Source organism: Cervus canadensis, chromosome 21 (assembly GCF_019320065.1).
Source record: "Cervus canadensis isolate Bull #8, Minnesota chromosome 21, ASM1932006v1, whole genome shotgun sequence".
NCBI lineage: Eukaryota > Metazoa > Chordata > Mammalia > Artiodactyla > Cervidae > Cervus > Cervus canadensis.
Genome location: NC_057406.1, coordinates 398,222 through 412,728, shown reverse-complemented (window position 1 = coordinate 412,728; position 14,507 = coordinate 398,222). Strand labels below are relative to the sequence as shown.

The window sequence follows — 14,507 nt, the reverse complement described above, 5'->3', positions numbered from 1 at the left end:
GACGCGGCCCCTCCCTGGGGAGTCCAGTTCCGGACAAGAGCTTGCCCCACTTTTGGTCACTCCGGCCCCATCTGCCCTTATCCTGATGCCCCTGGCTGCTCCCCACCCAACTTGAGCAGAGGTGGGGACCTCCCCCCCGCAGGAGGCCAGCTCTCTTGTGTCCTCCTGCTCCCTCATGGACACTCTCTGGTCACAAGTCCTGGTGTGGTGAGTGGCTGCTGGGGACCCAGAGGGGCATGAGGCCATCTCCCAGCCCTAATCCTAACTCGCACACTGGGACCCCACCCCCCCTTTCTGAGGGAGCTGCCATCCAACTTCCCCTTCCCTGCAGACAGCCAGCTTCCTCCACCCTGGGACCTGCCTCCAGTGCTCAAAACCCCCCACTCGGATGAAGCTGATGGAGAGGGTTGCACATGACTTCTGCGACATGCTCCCAGCCAGCAAGGCCACGCCTTCACCCTTTTAGCCCTGAACCATCCGCACCAAGGCCCATCCACGCCCCACCAAGAGAACCCTCAAGTTACCAAAATCTCATAGGGATGCCAACTTTTCATCAAAAGAGGAAGTTAAAAGACAAGCATTGTATCACAGACAGACACTTTAATACCAAAGATGTGGGAAGGCCCCCATCCCAGACTAAAAGGGAGGCTTTAAATAGCCTGCAGGAAGCTTGGGGGTGAAGACTGTCCTTCCTGTCCCTGGATCAGCCCACTGTCGTCCCACGCCCATCCCTGGCCACCACTCCAGACCCACACACAACCTCCTGAAGCAGATGGCCTCCCACACTGGCTGACCGCGGAGCCCCCGTGGACCACTGCTTCCTGCCCTCCAGGCCTGGCTGTGCACAGGGCCCTGGTCGGTGGTGCGTTGGCCTCTTTTGACCCTGCTGACCTTTCCTCCCTCCTCACCGTCCGTCCCTGGCCCTGGGGAGGGACAGAGGCTCAGCCCAGCCAGAGCTGACCTGATCCTGAGAGAACCAGGGAGCTTCCGGGGGGGAGGATGGAGCTGGCAGGACCCCATGCCAGGCTGTGCTCTGCCCAGAGGCCGTCAGCGTTGGAGCCCGCCCTGGGCAGTGATGCCCACCCTGCCAGGCAGCCCTCCCCCGCACCCCCCACCAGGGGGACAAGCTGCTGAGGGGCCGTGGCGCGGAATCAAGCGGTGCCGGAGGAAGGGCGCCGGCATCCAGGGGCATCTGGTGCTGCCTGCCGGGACTGCTGGAGGCAGAAGTCTGGGGGGTCAAGGATACCCCGGCGCGCCCTCGCAGCCCAGCCCTGGGAGGACCATGGTTGAGGCTGCCCTCCAGCACATGCCATCACCTTCCGAAAACGGAGGGAGGAGACTGGGCAACATGCCGCAGTGATGGCGGGGCGCACCCCGAGCCTGGCCGCCCTGGCCCAGAGCCGGCGGGCTGCAGGGGCATTGCATCCACGAGGTCCCCCTCTCTTGAAGGCCTCACTCTCTTCCACCTGCAGCCACACGCCAGGCTGCCAGAGGTGGTGCTCAGGGGGAACAAGCGGACATCAGCGGTTCTGAGACCAGTGCCTCTGCCATCTGGGGGCGCCACCCTCTCCCCTGCTGGGGAGCAGTGGTGCAGCCCAGCCCTGGGGGCGGGTGCTCCAGAGGAGACAGGAGCCCCCCGCCCCCCCCCCCCCGCTGGGCCGCACCCCACGGCCCTCAGGGAGCCTCTCCCTCAGGGAGCCTCTCCCGTGCAGCCTCGGGCTGCTTTGCTGGGAGTCTGGGTCCTCCCGAAGGCCTGGGACTCTGGGTCCAGGCCTCGCCCCGCCCCTGCCTGCCCCGGCTGACCAAGCTTCCCTCTGGGCGCAGCTGACAGCACTGGTCGGGCCTGGGTCCAGTGCTCCACCGTGTCCCACGGGGGCGTGGGACTTCGGGGTGCCTTTCACTCCTTGTCAAGGAGCCTGGGGCCCTGAAACTCTGGAGGCTGGGGAGGGCTCTAGCTGCAGGGGCCAGGTCTAGCTAGAGTTCAAGACCCTCTTTTGCCTGCGGGGGCCGATGGACACACGGGGGGCCACTGGAGCGCCTGTGAGCCTGGGGTGGGCAGGGCCGAGCGCCGGAGGGGTGCCCAGCAGGGTGTCCCTCGAGTGGAACCCACAGGGCAGCACTCCTCCGGGCGAAGCGGCTCCTCCCCCCCCAGGCGAGGACTGGAGGCGAGATTCCCCTCCAGGCAAGAAGGTGGGGGGGCGGCGCCTGTGTGAGGGAGGCGTCTGCCCGGCAGCCACCTCCTTCTGTCTCCTGTCCTGAGCCGGCGTCCTGGTGGGTCTAAGGGGCGCATCAAAGGCAATGCCCAGGCCTGCAGGGTGCGGGCAGATGGGCGTCTGGAGGGGGTGGGTGGCCTTGGCCCAGATCAGATCAGCCAGGGCTCACAGCGTGCCGCCTCCCCACTCGCCTAAGACCTCAGAGCGGGCAGGTGGGGCCCAGGGTGGGGTGAGCACAGGAGCCGCCAACAGTCAGGGTCCAGGCTGCGGTTCCAGATGCCACCTTTACTGCTGGATGACAGTGGTGCCAGGTGGCGGGCAGCAGGGAGCTTGTCGGGGAGGGCGGGGGAGGGCAGCAGCTCGGCCACACCCTGGCCACGGCCCACGGGCACCGTCCTAGGGAGGGCACAGGACGGCCTGCAGGTCCTTGGGCAGGGAGCCGATGGCCGTGTCGATGTACAGCCGTGCCCGCGTCAGTGTTGCCTCCTTCACGGGCAGCTGGTGGCCCTGTGCCCGAACCTACAGGGACAGCGGGGCTCAGGGGCAGGCAGCCTGCACGCCCGACTGGCTGAGGGCAGGCAGGGCCGCGCAGTGTCTCACCAGTCTCTCCTGAAGTTTCAGGATCAGATCCACGACCTCCACCTCGGACTTGTCCTTCATCCAGATCTCGATGTTCTGTGCGGACGACAGGCTGTCTGTCTCCAAGGTCCCCCCAGTTCTGGCCGTGGCCTCCCCTCCAAGACCCCCCACCCCAGCCCCCCCTCACCGCCTCACAGATGGCCTCGAGGTGAAGGGCCTCCAGCTTCTGGGTCATCTCCCTGTGACGCTGCCGGTACCACCCGTCAAAATGGGGGGACTTGAAAAACCGCCTATCGGGGCAGGGGGGTGGTGGCTGTGGGCTCCCGTGGGCTGACGGGTGGGTGTGCGCGCCCACTGGCCGCAGGAGCCCTGGACCCCGCCAATGGGCCGCCCACCTGTAGAGGCCCAGCCAGTCACCCTTGAGGACACAGGTGAGCTGGGGCCCCGCGCGCTCCAGGCTGTGTAGGAAGTCATCCTGGCGGAAGGGGCGGATCTGGGGAGGAGTCTGCGACATGGGCATCCAGTGAGTGCGGGAGGACCAGCCTCACAGGGCATGCCTGGGCCGCTTAGGAGTCTCCCCGGGGCACTTCCCAGGCACACCCCTGGCCCTGACTGAGGACCCCCAGCCCTCCTGGGACCACACCTTCCAGGGCACGATGCCCTTCTGCAGCGGCATGAGGCTGGCCATGTAGTGCTCCTGGGGGTGGGAGGGCAGTGAGTCCGGGCCAGAGCCCGCCCCCGCCCCCCGCCCCCCACCCCGTGCTGGCCTCACCAAAGGGACGATAAAGCTCTGGGTGAGCTCCAGGAGGTGCCGCCTCAGCACCGCCGTCTGCACGTCAGACGGCCGCTTCTTCTGCAGGCCCTGGGGGTGGGGTCAGCAGGGCTGAGCCAAAGCACCAGGCCCGCGCACCCCCCACAGGGAGCCCCCCACCCCCAGCAGTACCTTCAGCAGCCGTCTGAGCAGGGCCTTGTCTCGGTGGAGGTGGGCCGTGTACGCGGTGTAGAGGCCTGAGGAGGGCAGAGGGCCACATGCTCTGCTCTGGGGGTGGGGGCACCCCCTCTGGCTGTGCCAGCCCCACTGCCCGCCCCTGCCCACCCCAAGGCCTGTCTCTGGGTCCTGGGAGGAGAAGAGGAACACGGACCTGGCTTGGTGTCCAGGGTCTTCAGCCTCGAGGGCTTTTTCAGTTTGACCTGCTTGGGAAGGTCCCCTAGAAGACACACCCCATGGCCGGGCCTCAGGGCCTCAGCTCTGTCTCTGCAGGCTCAGACCCCGCAAGGCCCCACGCACATCCCTAGAACCCTGGGTGGAGGCCCGGACAGCCTCACCTGACATCTTGGGCTCCCCGACTCGGAGAATGTGGGGCCAATGCTGGAGTGTTTTGATAAAGAAAGGGTTTGTGACTCCCAGGACCACGTTTGGTCTAGAGAGAGAAAGAGAAAGGGAGGGAAGGAGGCGAGGCAGGAGGGGCAGGGGCCAGTGGGGGCAGGGGGGTGGGGGCAGAGGAGGGGCGGCGGAGGGGGCCAAGGATGGTGCTTACGGGGCTTGCGTGCGCGTGGTGAACTCCTTGAACTCGCTGTCGTGGATGGTGAAGTAGGGGCGGTAATCGCAGCAGAACTTGAGGGGCTGCAGGCAGCTGCGGGGGGGGGGGGGCCCGTGGGGCAGTGAGCACGCCGGCCGGCCCTGGCCCCACCCCCCGGGTGGCCGCCCAGCTCACCTGGTCAATGCCAGGACCATCTCCGAGGACACAGCGGGCGAGGGCGCCAGGACCAGCAGGGGCTCCCCGAGGAGCATCAGCTCCCACAGCAGCTGCACGTGGGCCAGCACGGGCCGGAAGCACCTGGGGGGGCAGGGGGGGCCAGCGGGGGTGTTGGCCAGGCAGGGGGGGCTCCCCAGCCCCGACCACCTGCCCCCACAGGTCCAGGTGGGCCCTGCTCCGAGTGGACAGCAGACTCACACCAGAGGGAAACAGTGGAGAGACGTGGGAGCCTGCTGAGGGCGAGTCCAGGTTGCCCTGCAGCCCCCAGGCCGGAGGCGGGTCTGCAGAGGTGGGGTCCCCGCTGACCCTCCAGGGAGCACGGCCTCCCCCCGCGGCACCTCCCAGCACCGTCGCTGCCAGGATCTGCCCACCTGCGCACAGCACTCGGATCCTCCAGGTGCAGACCTGGGCACTGGGCTCCCTGTCCGCCAGAGTCTCCCTCTCAGAATGGGCCGGGAGCCAACTCCTAAGGGGCAGTGCCCCTGGCAGCCCCACCTCGATGGGCCTGAACCTTGGGGGCTCGCTTACCGTCTGTGGGGGGAGGTGGGGCCTGTAGGGCTCACCTGAACAGGTCAAGCTCGTGTACGCTGGGGAGGACCACCGGGGCTGGCAGCAGGGTCTGTGAGGGTTGAGGGGTCAGGCCGAGACTGAGGCTGCTGCCCCAGAGCACCAAGCGGCCCCCGTCCCCCCAGCAGAGTTCTCGGGCTGCATCCCTACCCACATGTCTCCCCGTGCCCACCACACAGGAGCGGGCGGGGCCACCCCGCTTTGTCTGGGGTCTGGCCGGCCCCAGGACCCCCGCAGGGGAGGGGAGGGTCGCGGCAGGCAGGTGGTGGGGGACCCACCTCGTGGCTGCTCTGTTTCGGAGGCCCGGGCTCAGGCGTGTCTGCTCTCAGTGGGATGTGCACCTGTGGACCAAGGGGGCAGCTGCCAGCGGGGTGGGCCACACGCACGGGCCCCCGTGCCAGCCGCCAGCCCCCACCTGGAGGACGACTCCCATGATGGGCAGGTTCAGGGTCTGCCCCGGCGCAGGCGCCGGCCACTGGTCGATCTCGTTGCAGACTGTGGACATAGGCGGCCAGCATCAGAGGCCGGGCCTGGAGCGAGCTGCCCAGCGGAGTCGCCGGGAGCTACAGCCGGGCGGACGCAGCGGCCCCACTGCACCTGCTGGCCACTCACCTGCTTCCAGGCAGGGCGCCAGCTTGTCGAAGAACTCGGGGGCCACCAGGCCCAGCAGTGCCTGGAACAGCCGGACGAAGGGCAGGCGGGACAGCAGCACCAGCGACTGCAGGGCCCGGGGGCCGGTGAGACGTCGCCTCAGCCCCTGGGGACCCTGCAGGGACCCTCGGGCCGGGCTCTCCAGGGCTGCCTGGGGGCCAGTGAGACGCCGCCCCAGCCCCCGAGGGACCCCGCAGGGACCCCCAGGCCTGGCTCTCCAGGGCTGCCCAGGAAGGGCGTCCCACCGGCTTTCTAGGACAGCTGTCCCAGGAACAGCCCGACGAGAGACTTCAGGTCACTAGAAAACCACCACCACAGCAGGGCGAGCTGGAGCCCAGGCCTTCAGGGAAAGGCACGTGGCCGGGATTTTGGGAGCATCTCCCTGGGTTTCAAGTGCCTTCTGCTCTGGTGCTTGAGCTCAAGACTGAAGTCACTTAGAGTGTGATGAAGTGCCCCACCCACATCCCAGCGCGGGGAGGGGCAGGGAGCCTGGGCCAGACAAGGCTGCGGCCAGGCGGGGCGAGGCAGGGCCTCCACAGAGCCCACACCCCGGCCCGGGGGCGGGGCGGGGTGGGGGGGTGAGGCGCCAAGTACCCGGGGCTGCAGAGGAGGGGATGCTCCTGGAGGCTCTGGACCCCAAGGCTGTCAGTCCCTCCTGGAGGTGGCTGTCCCCAGCTCCCAGTGGAGCCACCCCGGGGCTCACCTTCTGGAAGTAGCCCCGCTTCATGGAACTGTCCTTCACTTGCCTGAAGTACACGTAGCCAAAGAAGTGTGCGGGCTCCCTCTGGAAGGAGGGGTGTCAGACAGGCCGCACCCCCCACCCACACTCCCTGCTGCTCCTGCAGACCCCCACCCAGGCTGCGGCACGCTCTCCCCAGCCCTAAGCTGGCCTGGGAATCTCGGCTCTGGGAACCTCTCCAGGGACATCTACGCAGACCCGGGCAGCAGTTGGGGGCTCGGGAGGCCTGCAGGCCTGCACCCTGAGCCCTGCCCTGGTGCACACAAGCGCCCAGGACCAGCTCCAGGGACACCGGCAGGGCCTCAGAAGGGCTGGCTGGCCCCTGCTTGAGGCTGGGGCGCCAGGCTCAGCCTGCAGCAGTTGAAGACCCTGCCGGCTGGGGGGTGGGCCAGGCGGCCTGAAGGGGCAGCTCCCGGCGCCCATCCTGGCCCGCGGGAGAGGGGAGAGGGCAGCCGCTCACCTGCAGAGACGCGGGAGCCCAACTGTCGCCGCACTTCTCACCCACGTGCCCGGGGCGCCTCTGCCCTCCACACTGACGGATGCGAAAGCTGAACTGCGTGTCCCCGAGGCAGCCTGGGGAAGAGAAGGCCCATCACGCTGGGTCCAGCTGGAGTCTCTCCTGCCAGCACACAGTTGAGGGGGGGAGGCCAGGGCCCCACGGGGCAGGCCTCTGCCTGTCTGCGAACGCCGTGGTGAGTCCAGCCCTCAGGGTCTGCATCTCCCGACAGAGGCCCCTGTGTCCTGACCCCTGTACCTCAGGGTTTAAACTCAGCACACGGACACTTGCACAGACAGCCCCGCAGTGTGGGCACCGAGGAAGCCCGCTGGGGGGTGGCAGGACCTCCGTGTGGCCTGGCTGAGCCTGCCTGGGACGGAAAACAGGCTGGCCGCACACGCGAGCCCCGGGGAGGGGCTGAGGTCAGGAGCTGGTGGCCTCTCCACTGGGGCAAAGACCAGAACCCGCGGGTCCCTCTGCCCAGACACCTCTTTCCACAGGGGCCAGGGAGCCTGGCGGCCGCACAGGACTCAAAACATCTCCCCAGAGAGGGAAGCGGGGCCGGGGCGCCAGGCGGAGTGGGCCGGGCCGGTCCCAGAGCGACGCCCAGGGCAGGGCAGGGCAGGGCAGGGAGAGGTGGCGGGGTGGCCTACCTGAGTGGGAGTCGGGAAAGGACAGGTAGCAGATGCTGCTTTTCTGAAACACAGAAACCCGGTGAGGGTCTGCTCTCCAGGCGAGGTCTGCTCCCGAGAGGGCTGGGACCCACCTCCTTGTCTGTGAGCTGGAAGTCGCTGGGGTACACCAGCTGCGGGGGACACAGACCGCTTGGTGGCACAGGCTGGGCCAGTCTGGGCCGGCTCGGTGCTGGGCTGCACCCCCTCTGCCTCCTCTGACTCCCTGCTGACCCTCCCCCTCTCCTGGGCTCCACACCCGCCCCCCCTAGGGCCCTGGGCCCTGCATCATGGGGCCACTCCTGGCCCCTGTCCTTCCTGTTTCTTGGCTGGCACACCCTGACCAAGCTCAACTCCCTGCCCACATCCTCACCCTCACGGGCGCTTGCTTGCTCAGACCGGCCTCTCTGTCTCTGTGGCCCAACCGCCCATCCCCGAGACACCCCCTCACTTGGAGGGGGGGCAGGCCCTGCTGGCCTCCGCCCCCACTCCGCCCAGCCAGAGGGGCTTGGGCTGCACCTGCCCTCCCTGCCTGCTCACGCAGCCAGCACAGCCAGCCTCCTCGTCCTGGCTTCACTAGGTGGTGCCTGACGCTGGCACCCCTGCCTCTGAGCATCTTCACCTCAACCCCTGCTAGTCAGGAGTCCGGGAGCTTCCAGCCTGCTCCCGGTTTGGAGCACGACCCCTGGGGTACCCAAGCCCCAGGAACGGCCAGGCTCCATCTGGGAGAAGGGCCACGCTCAAGGGGAGCCAAGCAGGTTGAGGCTTGCCTGTCCGGCCAGCATCCCTGTGCTCAGGCGGCAGGCCTGAGGATCTCCTTGTGGGACAGGAAGAGCGGCAGGCGGCCCCCAGGAGGCCCCTGGAGCACTGCGGTACCGTGGGCGTCGCCGCGGCCCCGGCCTGTGCTCAGACGCCGGGGGCTGGCTCTCCCAGCGGCTGCCTGCAGCGGGCCAAGGGCTGAGGGGCCTCTGTGCGCGGCGCCCTGTTCACCGTGTGCCAAGCTCCCAGGCGGCGGAGGACTTGGGTTCTGGCTGAAATCAGGCTTCTTCTGAGGTGGGCCCTGAACCCCAGACGGTGAGTGCTGGGCCCTGGGACCCCCACTGGCGCAATCACATAGCTTCTGTCCTATTTGCTCTGGGCCTCTGCTGCCTCCAAGTGTCAAGAGGACAGGGACTGTGTCCCAGGCACTTCTGCCTCGGAGCCCCTGGCAGGGAGTAGACCCTCACCAGATACTGTACAGGCATGTCTCATATTATTACACTTTGCTTTATTGTGCTTTGTGGATGTCATGACTTTTTTACAAATTAAGGGTTTGTAGCAATTTTATGGGTGCCATTTTCCAACATTTGCTCACTTCACACCTCTGCATCATATCCTAACTTCCACAATATCTCAAACTTTTTCATCACTGTATTTGTTTCAGTGACCTGTGATCTATGTATTTGATATTACTGTTGCAAAAAGATGACTTACTGAAGGCTCAAGATGATAGCGTTTTTTAGCAGGAAAGCATTTTGAAATAAAGGTACACACATTGTTTTTAGATACGGTGCTATTTCTTGTATGCTCACTAGACCAGTCTAGTGTGGTATCAGTGTTAGTCGCTCAGTCGTGTCCGACTCTTTGCGACCCTGTGGACCGTAGCCCACCAGGCTCCCCTGTTCACGGAATTCTCCAGGCAAGAATACTGGAGTGGATTGCCATTCCCTTCTCCAGGGGATCTTCCCAACCCAGGGATTGAACCCAGGTCTCCTGCATTGCAGGCGGATTCGTTACTGTCTGAGCCATCAGGGAAGCTAGTGTAGCCATAACTTTTATATGTGCTGGGAAGCCAGGAAATCTGTGTGACTGGCTTTACTACAGTGGCCTGGAACTGAACCCCCAACAACTCTGAGGGGCTTATATTTACGGAGAATGTGAAAACATGTCTCTAAAGGACAGTGGAACAGGTGGGTCAAGAAGAAATCACAAGAAGATGTCAGCTAAGGCGGCACCAAGAGGGAAGGGCCAAGAGAAGGGAGGCTGTTGGCTGCTTAGTCACAAAGTTGCGTCTGATTCTTTGTGACCCCATAGACTGTAGCCGGCCAGGCTCTTCTGTCCATGGGATTTCCCAGGCAAGAATACTGGAGCGGGTTGTCATCTCCTCCTTCAGGGGCTCTTCCCAACCCAGGGATTGAACCTGTGTTTCCTGCTTGGCAGGCAGATTCTTTACCACTGAACCGCCTGGGAAGAGGTGGGAGGGGAGTTGGCCAAACACTGTTTGTCTGTGGGGCAGGCCCGCAGAGGTACCTGGAGACAGCGCCCAGAGAGGCAGGAGCCCAGGGCCACACAGGCCAGGCCCCCGCGTGTCTGCTGAGAAAGGCAGAGGAAAGGCAGGTGCCTGGCGGCTGGGGCAGGGCACGACCGGCTCTCAGTGCTGAGGTCAGGGGTCTGAATCTGGTCTGCAGGCACAGGAGTCTTGCAGCATCTGAGCAGGCTCACAGCCCTGCCCAGGGCTCCGTGTTCAGAGTTCAGGAGCTGGGAGCAGAGGCCAGGGGGAAGGCCACGCCTGAGCGAGGGGGCAAACGGGGCAGACCCACAGAGACAGCTAGAGGGCGCGGAGCCTGCCGCGAGTGAGCCTTGTCCCCTGTCCTTCCCACCCGAGCCTCAGGGCTCAGGGGTGGTGCTGCCGTAACCCAGGTGTCCCGAGGAAGACAGACGTGGGAGCTTCGCCTCGCTGGAGGAGGCACCTCTAGGAAAGCACTTCTCCAAGTGTGGGGTGGGTGTCCTTGGGTGCCCTAGGCTCCCCGAGCCGAGGCTGCCTTTTCCAGTCGCTCCTTCTCACCGTGTGCAACATCACTTCCTGAGGTTGTGACGCAGGCCGTCGGGGGCACTGACTGAAGCTGACATGGGGATCTTCATGACATGTGGGTCTGTCCAGCTGCCTTCCATTTGGCCGGACGTTAAAAGGGATGTAAAAGTATCAAATAATGCCATTCTCCTCACTAAACTTGTTTCTGAAAATATGGTTGTTTTGGTGGGGATATTAATAGCTATATTAATATAAATGGTATCTCATGTTTCAAAATGGATTAATATGCATTTTTAATTTTCAGTTTTAACTTTTAGTGTAGAGAACATTGATAGATGCAACCCACATAAAAAGCCCCTTGGGCGCCCAGTGCTTTTGAAGACTGAAAGAGTCCTGAGACTGTGCAGTGTGGGAGCTATGCTGACACCCGGTGGAGACAGGACCCCGTGGGCCCTTGGCCGTGGTTCTCCACACAGGCTTTGTGGTAGGCGGGGCTGCAGGGAGGAGCGCTGCCAAGGCCTGAGGCAGCAGAGCCGGGCCCTCTGCTCTTGGCTGAGAGCACAGCCCTGCCCGCCCTCCCCGCACGTCTGACCTCTGCCTGCCTGCAGGCTCCAGAGCACCCACATGGGTGGGACACCACATACATCCTGCATGCTCTGGAGGGGGCGGGTCCTGCACCACTGACTCTCCATGTCTCTAGCACAGGACGTGAACTCCTGGTGGGCAGGCCCCGGCATCGCACCCAGCTCTGCATCCTCATGTCCAGCACCAGGACCGTGGAGCCTGGCAGTCGCTTGGTACTGGATTTATTGAGTGACTGAATGGCTGGCTCCTTGCCTTTGCCTTTGCTGGCTTTTGGGTGGAGAGGTTACTTGAAACAGCCCCCCTCCCAGGTCTGGATGCCTCCTTCTCATCCTGCAAGATCTGGCCAAGCACCGTTCCTTCCTCTGAGCTGCGTCTGCCCATGGAGTCTCCATGACCCATGAGTGCCTGGAGGGCAGCGCCTGGGTCTTCCATCCTGTCCCAGCGCCAAGCACAGGACTAGAGCCTCTGTGGTGCTCAGCTAGGCCAAGCCCAGAATAGATGAGCAAGTGCAGAGCAGTGTTCCATCAGTGATTGTGGACTCAGCTGAAATGACCCCTGATCCTCCCCATGATCTCCAGCGGAGAGAAGGAAGACAAGATGCAAACCGGTGAGCACCAGGTGGCTGCCCTGCCCGACCCCTGCACAGACGTGCCGGCCCCCCAACACCCAGGAGTTATACAGCCTCTACAAAGCTCGGAAGCTCCGCACATGGAGCCTTTAACTGTTCTTGCTTGAATGGTTAAGTTCCAGAAAATCATACATGAGAATGCCTTAAGGAGACAGTGGACTCCCTTCCCTTGTGATTTTATCAGGAACAATTTGGGCACCAGCAGGAAAGGACTCTGTGATGTTGGGCAAATCACCTGACCTCTCTGGGCTCAGGTCCCTGCATCAAGTTAGCCTGGTGCGCCATCAGGGGACAGCTGTTGCGAATGGGGTCTCCACAGCGAGCTGGGCAGTGTCAGCCCTCTGCCCATTAGGACTTGAGCTTCCCACAGTCTTGTGGAGTTCAGCAAGGTCTTGGAAAACAGCCCCTCACCCTGACGCTGGCTTTCCCATGATGGCTGACCAGGCTCACCTCGGCCAACTGCAGTCACGGGATGCACCACCTCCTGGGTTCTCAGAAAGCTGCCTCAGACAGTGTGCTGAAGGCTACCTCCTAAGCCTCCCCTGCCCTGGTCAGCTCCACTGTCTGTGTCATGGCCTTCAGGGCACAAAGGACCATCCCAACGGACCTGCTCAACTACAGAAGGCCTTCCTCCCCCAGTCTGTCAGTTTGTCATCTACATCCATGTGGATGCGGGTGGGAAAGAGTCTCACAGGGAGGGGGAATCCCCTAGGCTGAGTGGGCTGGGTGCAGTCAGTGCACAGAAAGATGACTCCTGGGGCTGGATGTGACCCACCAGGGGTCTGGATCAGGTTCTAAGTGAAGAAGGAGGAGTCCAAAGGTTTAAGCAAGAGACCACAGATATTGGACTTGAGGTTGACCGATCTGGAGCCTTGCCGCAGGTGGAGCTGTCAGCCTTGCATCCTCCCGGGATGTGGGATGGAGGGAGGGGAAGAGTCAAGGGTGACCCCTGGGATTCTGGATGGAGTAACTGAGGGGAGGTGTCATAGTGTTGGAAAGGCCGGGGGTGGGGTGGGGAGGGGAGACAGGCTTTTCCTGGGGAGGAATCAAGTGTGCCACTTTAGGGATCAGAAGTGCAGGGCTCCCCTCTCCTCCATCCCACACATTGGTCTCGGCAACTTCACATTTTCTCCTCTGCTTGGGGGGCGTGTTTCAGGAGGGGACCAGTGCAGGGTTCCAGAAGGGGAAGAATCGGAGGGTATCTCCCGGGCAGTGGGATTTCCACGCCCCTCGGCAACGCCTGAGCCGCATCCGCCTCCAGCGACAGCGCAGGACCCGCCCTCCGCGGCCGCCCCGGCCCCCGGCCCGCGGCCCCCTCACCTCCAGTGCCTGGCCCAGCTCCAGGTCGAAGGTGACCACGCACACGCACTCCAGCCAGGCCGAGAAGCGTGCCCAGGGCGTCCCCGGGGCCCGCGTCCCTGAGGACGGCGCGCCGAGGCGGCCGCGAGCCCGCTGCTGCCCGGCGCCGGCCCCCTGGTCCATAACCGCGGCTACCGGCACCGCCCAGCGTTGCTCAGGGAACGGCCGGAGGCGTTGCCGAGGGAACCGACCGGCGGCAGCAGCCCGGGCGCGTCAGCACCGCGCGGCGGAGCAGTCGAGCGGCCGTCGCGGGCCAGAACGGCCCAGGCGCGATCTCGCGCGCCCCTGGCGGCTGGAGGAGCGCCGTGCGGCGGAGCGGCTCCGAGACCATCAGCGAGACGCGCCCGCGCGGGCCAGAGCGGCACGACCCCCCCCTGGAGGAGAGACTTCCGGTGGGAGGAGTGATCGGAGAGGCCGAGCCTGGGCGGGGTCGCGGCCCAGGGGACCATGGTGTGTCCCCGCCTGGTCGAGCCGGGCGAGCGTCCTGCCCGGCCGGGTTTCGTCGTTACCGAGCTCCCGCTCTGCCGGCTGTCCTGGTCTCCCTCGAGTTTTGTCCCCGTGGTCGCCTCCTGGTGTACGGTTTTGCAGAGGGTCGGTGTGCGACCTCTAGGGCACTTTTGCCTCCTCTAGCCCGGATAGCGGGTGCTGGGAGACCCTCGCCAGTGCCCTCCTCGCCTCTTGGGTCCACCACTCTTCCAGATATTTCTGGGCCCTGTTGGACAGCCTTGCATTGCTGTGTCAGACCCGTCTGTCCAAACCGAACCCTGTGAATAACACATAACTCCAGCCAGCAGTGCCGTTTTAATTTCGGCTGCGGTGGGGAAGTGTGGCTAGGGGCAGATAGCAAGCCCCCTCTTCCTCTACGGCATCACCAGCCCTTGCCCCTCAAAATGTGCCCCCCCCCCAACCCCGCCCATCGCACAGAGGATCATGGAAGGGCAACTTTGGAGTTGAGACAATAATTTAACTGACACGCTATATATTTTATTTTTTTTTAAGGAAAGTTCCGCAATTAGCCTAGGATAGACTAGGTCGGAGTAACAACTCCCAAGTCTTCAGTAGATTTTTCACTGTCCATAGACCAATGGGAGAGTCAGGTGGCTCTTCTTGACTTACTTCTGGAACACAGTCTCCTGCGGCACTGGCAGTAGAAAAGAGATTAGTGGAGACCTGCTAGCTATTAATTACCTTGGCCTACAAGTGATCAGGAAGATCCCCTGGAGAAGGAAATGACAACCCACTCCAGCATTCTTGCCTGGAAAATCTTGTGGATAGAGGAGCCGTGGAAGGCTTGAGTTCATGAGGTTGCAAAAGACTTGGACACAGCTTAGAGACTAAACAACAACAACAAGTGATATAACACTTCTGCCTAGAGTCCATGGGCCAGAATGAGGCAGAAAAGGCAATGTGATAAGGGAATCAGAAAGAGAAATTGGTAGTTGCCACACTGCTGGCTTTGAAGATGGAGGAA

At 63.7% G+C, this 14,507-nt stretch overlaps 1 protein-coding gene across 6 annotated transcripts; it reads right to left on the bottom strand.

The window, feature by feature from the left end:
* Positions 1-580: 580 nt before the first annotated feature.
* Positions 581-13,270, bottom strand: DENND6B (DENN domain containing 6B). 6 transcript variants are annotated; one of them, XM_043440763.1, is made up of 20 exons: positions 12,998-13,270; positions 7,769-7,807; positions 7,656-7,698; positions 6,967-7,079; positions 6,471-6,551; positions 5,729-5,834; positions 5,532-5,611; positions 5,395-5,457; positions 5,113-5,168; positions 4,508-4,630; positions 4,331-4,426; positions 4,119-4,213; positions 3,935-4,000; positions 3,736-3,800; positions 3,565-3,654; positions 3,436-3,489; positions 3,188-3,297; positions 2,980-3,082; positions 2,814-2,888; positions 2,479-2,732 (listed from the first exon to the last, which is right to left on the bottom strand). In XM_043440763.1, exons 1-20 carry the CDS (start codon positions 13,157-13,159, stop codon positions 2,610-2,612), a joined length of 1,743 nt encoding a protein of 580 aa, XP_043296698.1. In that variant the 5' UTR covers positions 13,160-13,270; the 3' UTR covers positions 2,479-2,609. The 6 variants fall into 6 exon arrangements, 5 of the variants coding, with proteins under 5 accessions (XP_043296696.1, XP_043296694.1, XP_043296695.1 ...); XM_043440761.1 differs by having other exon boundaries at positions 581-2,732; positions 2,814-3,082; XM_043440762.1 differs by having other exon boundaries at positions 3,436-3,654.
* Positions 13,271-14,507: the final 1,237 nt, after the last annotated feature.

Excerpts from the sequence above, each read along its gene's own strand:
- DENND6B (XM_043440759.1), bottom strand. The coding sequence starts at position 13,159 with ATGGACCAGGGGGCCGGCGCCGGGCAGCAGCGGGCTCGCGGCCGCCTC. Across the intron at positions 3,083-3,187 it reads GACTGGCTGGGCCTCTACAG|GCGGTTTTTCAAGTCCCCCC; the intron begins GTGGGCGGCCCA and ends CTGCCCCGATAG. Across the intron at positions 2,733-2,813 it reads TGAAACTTCAGGAGAGACTG|GTTCGGGCACAGGGCCACCA; the intron begins GTGAGACACTGC and ends CTGTCCCTGTAG.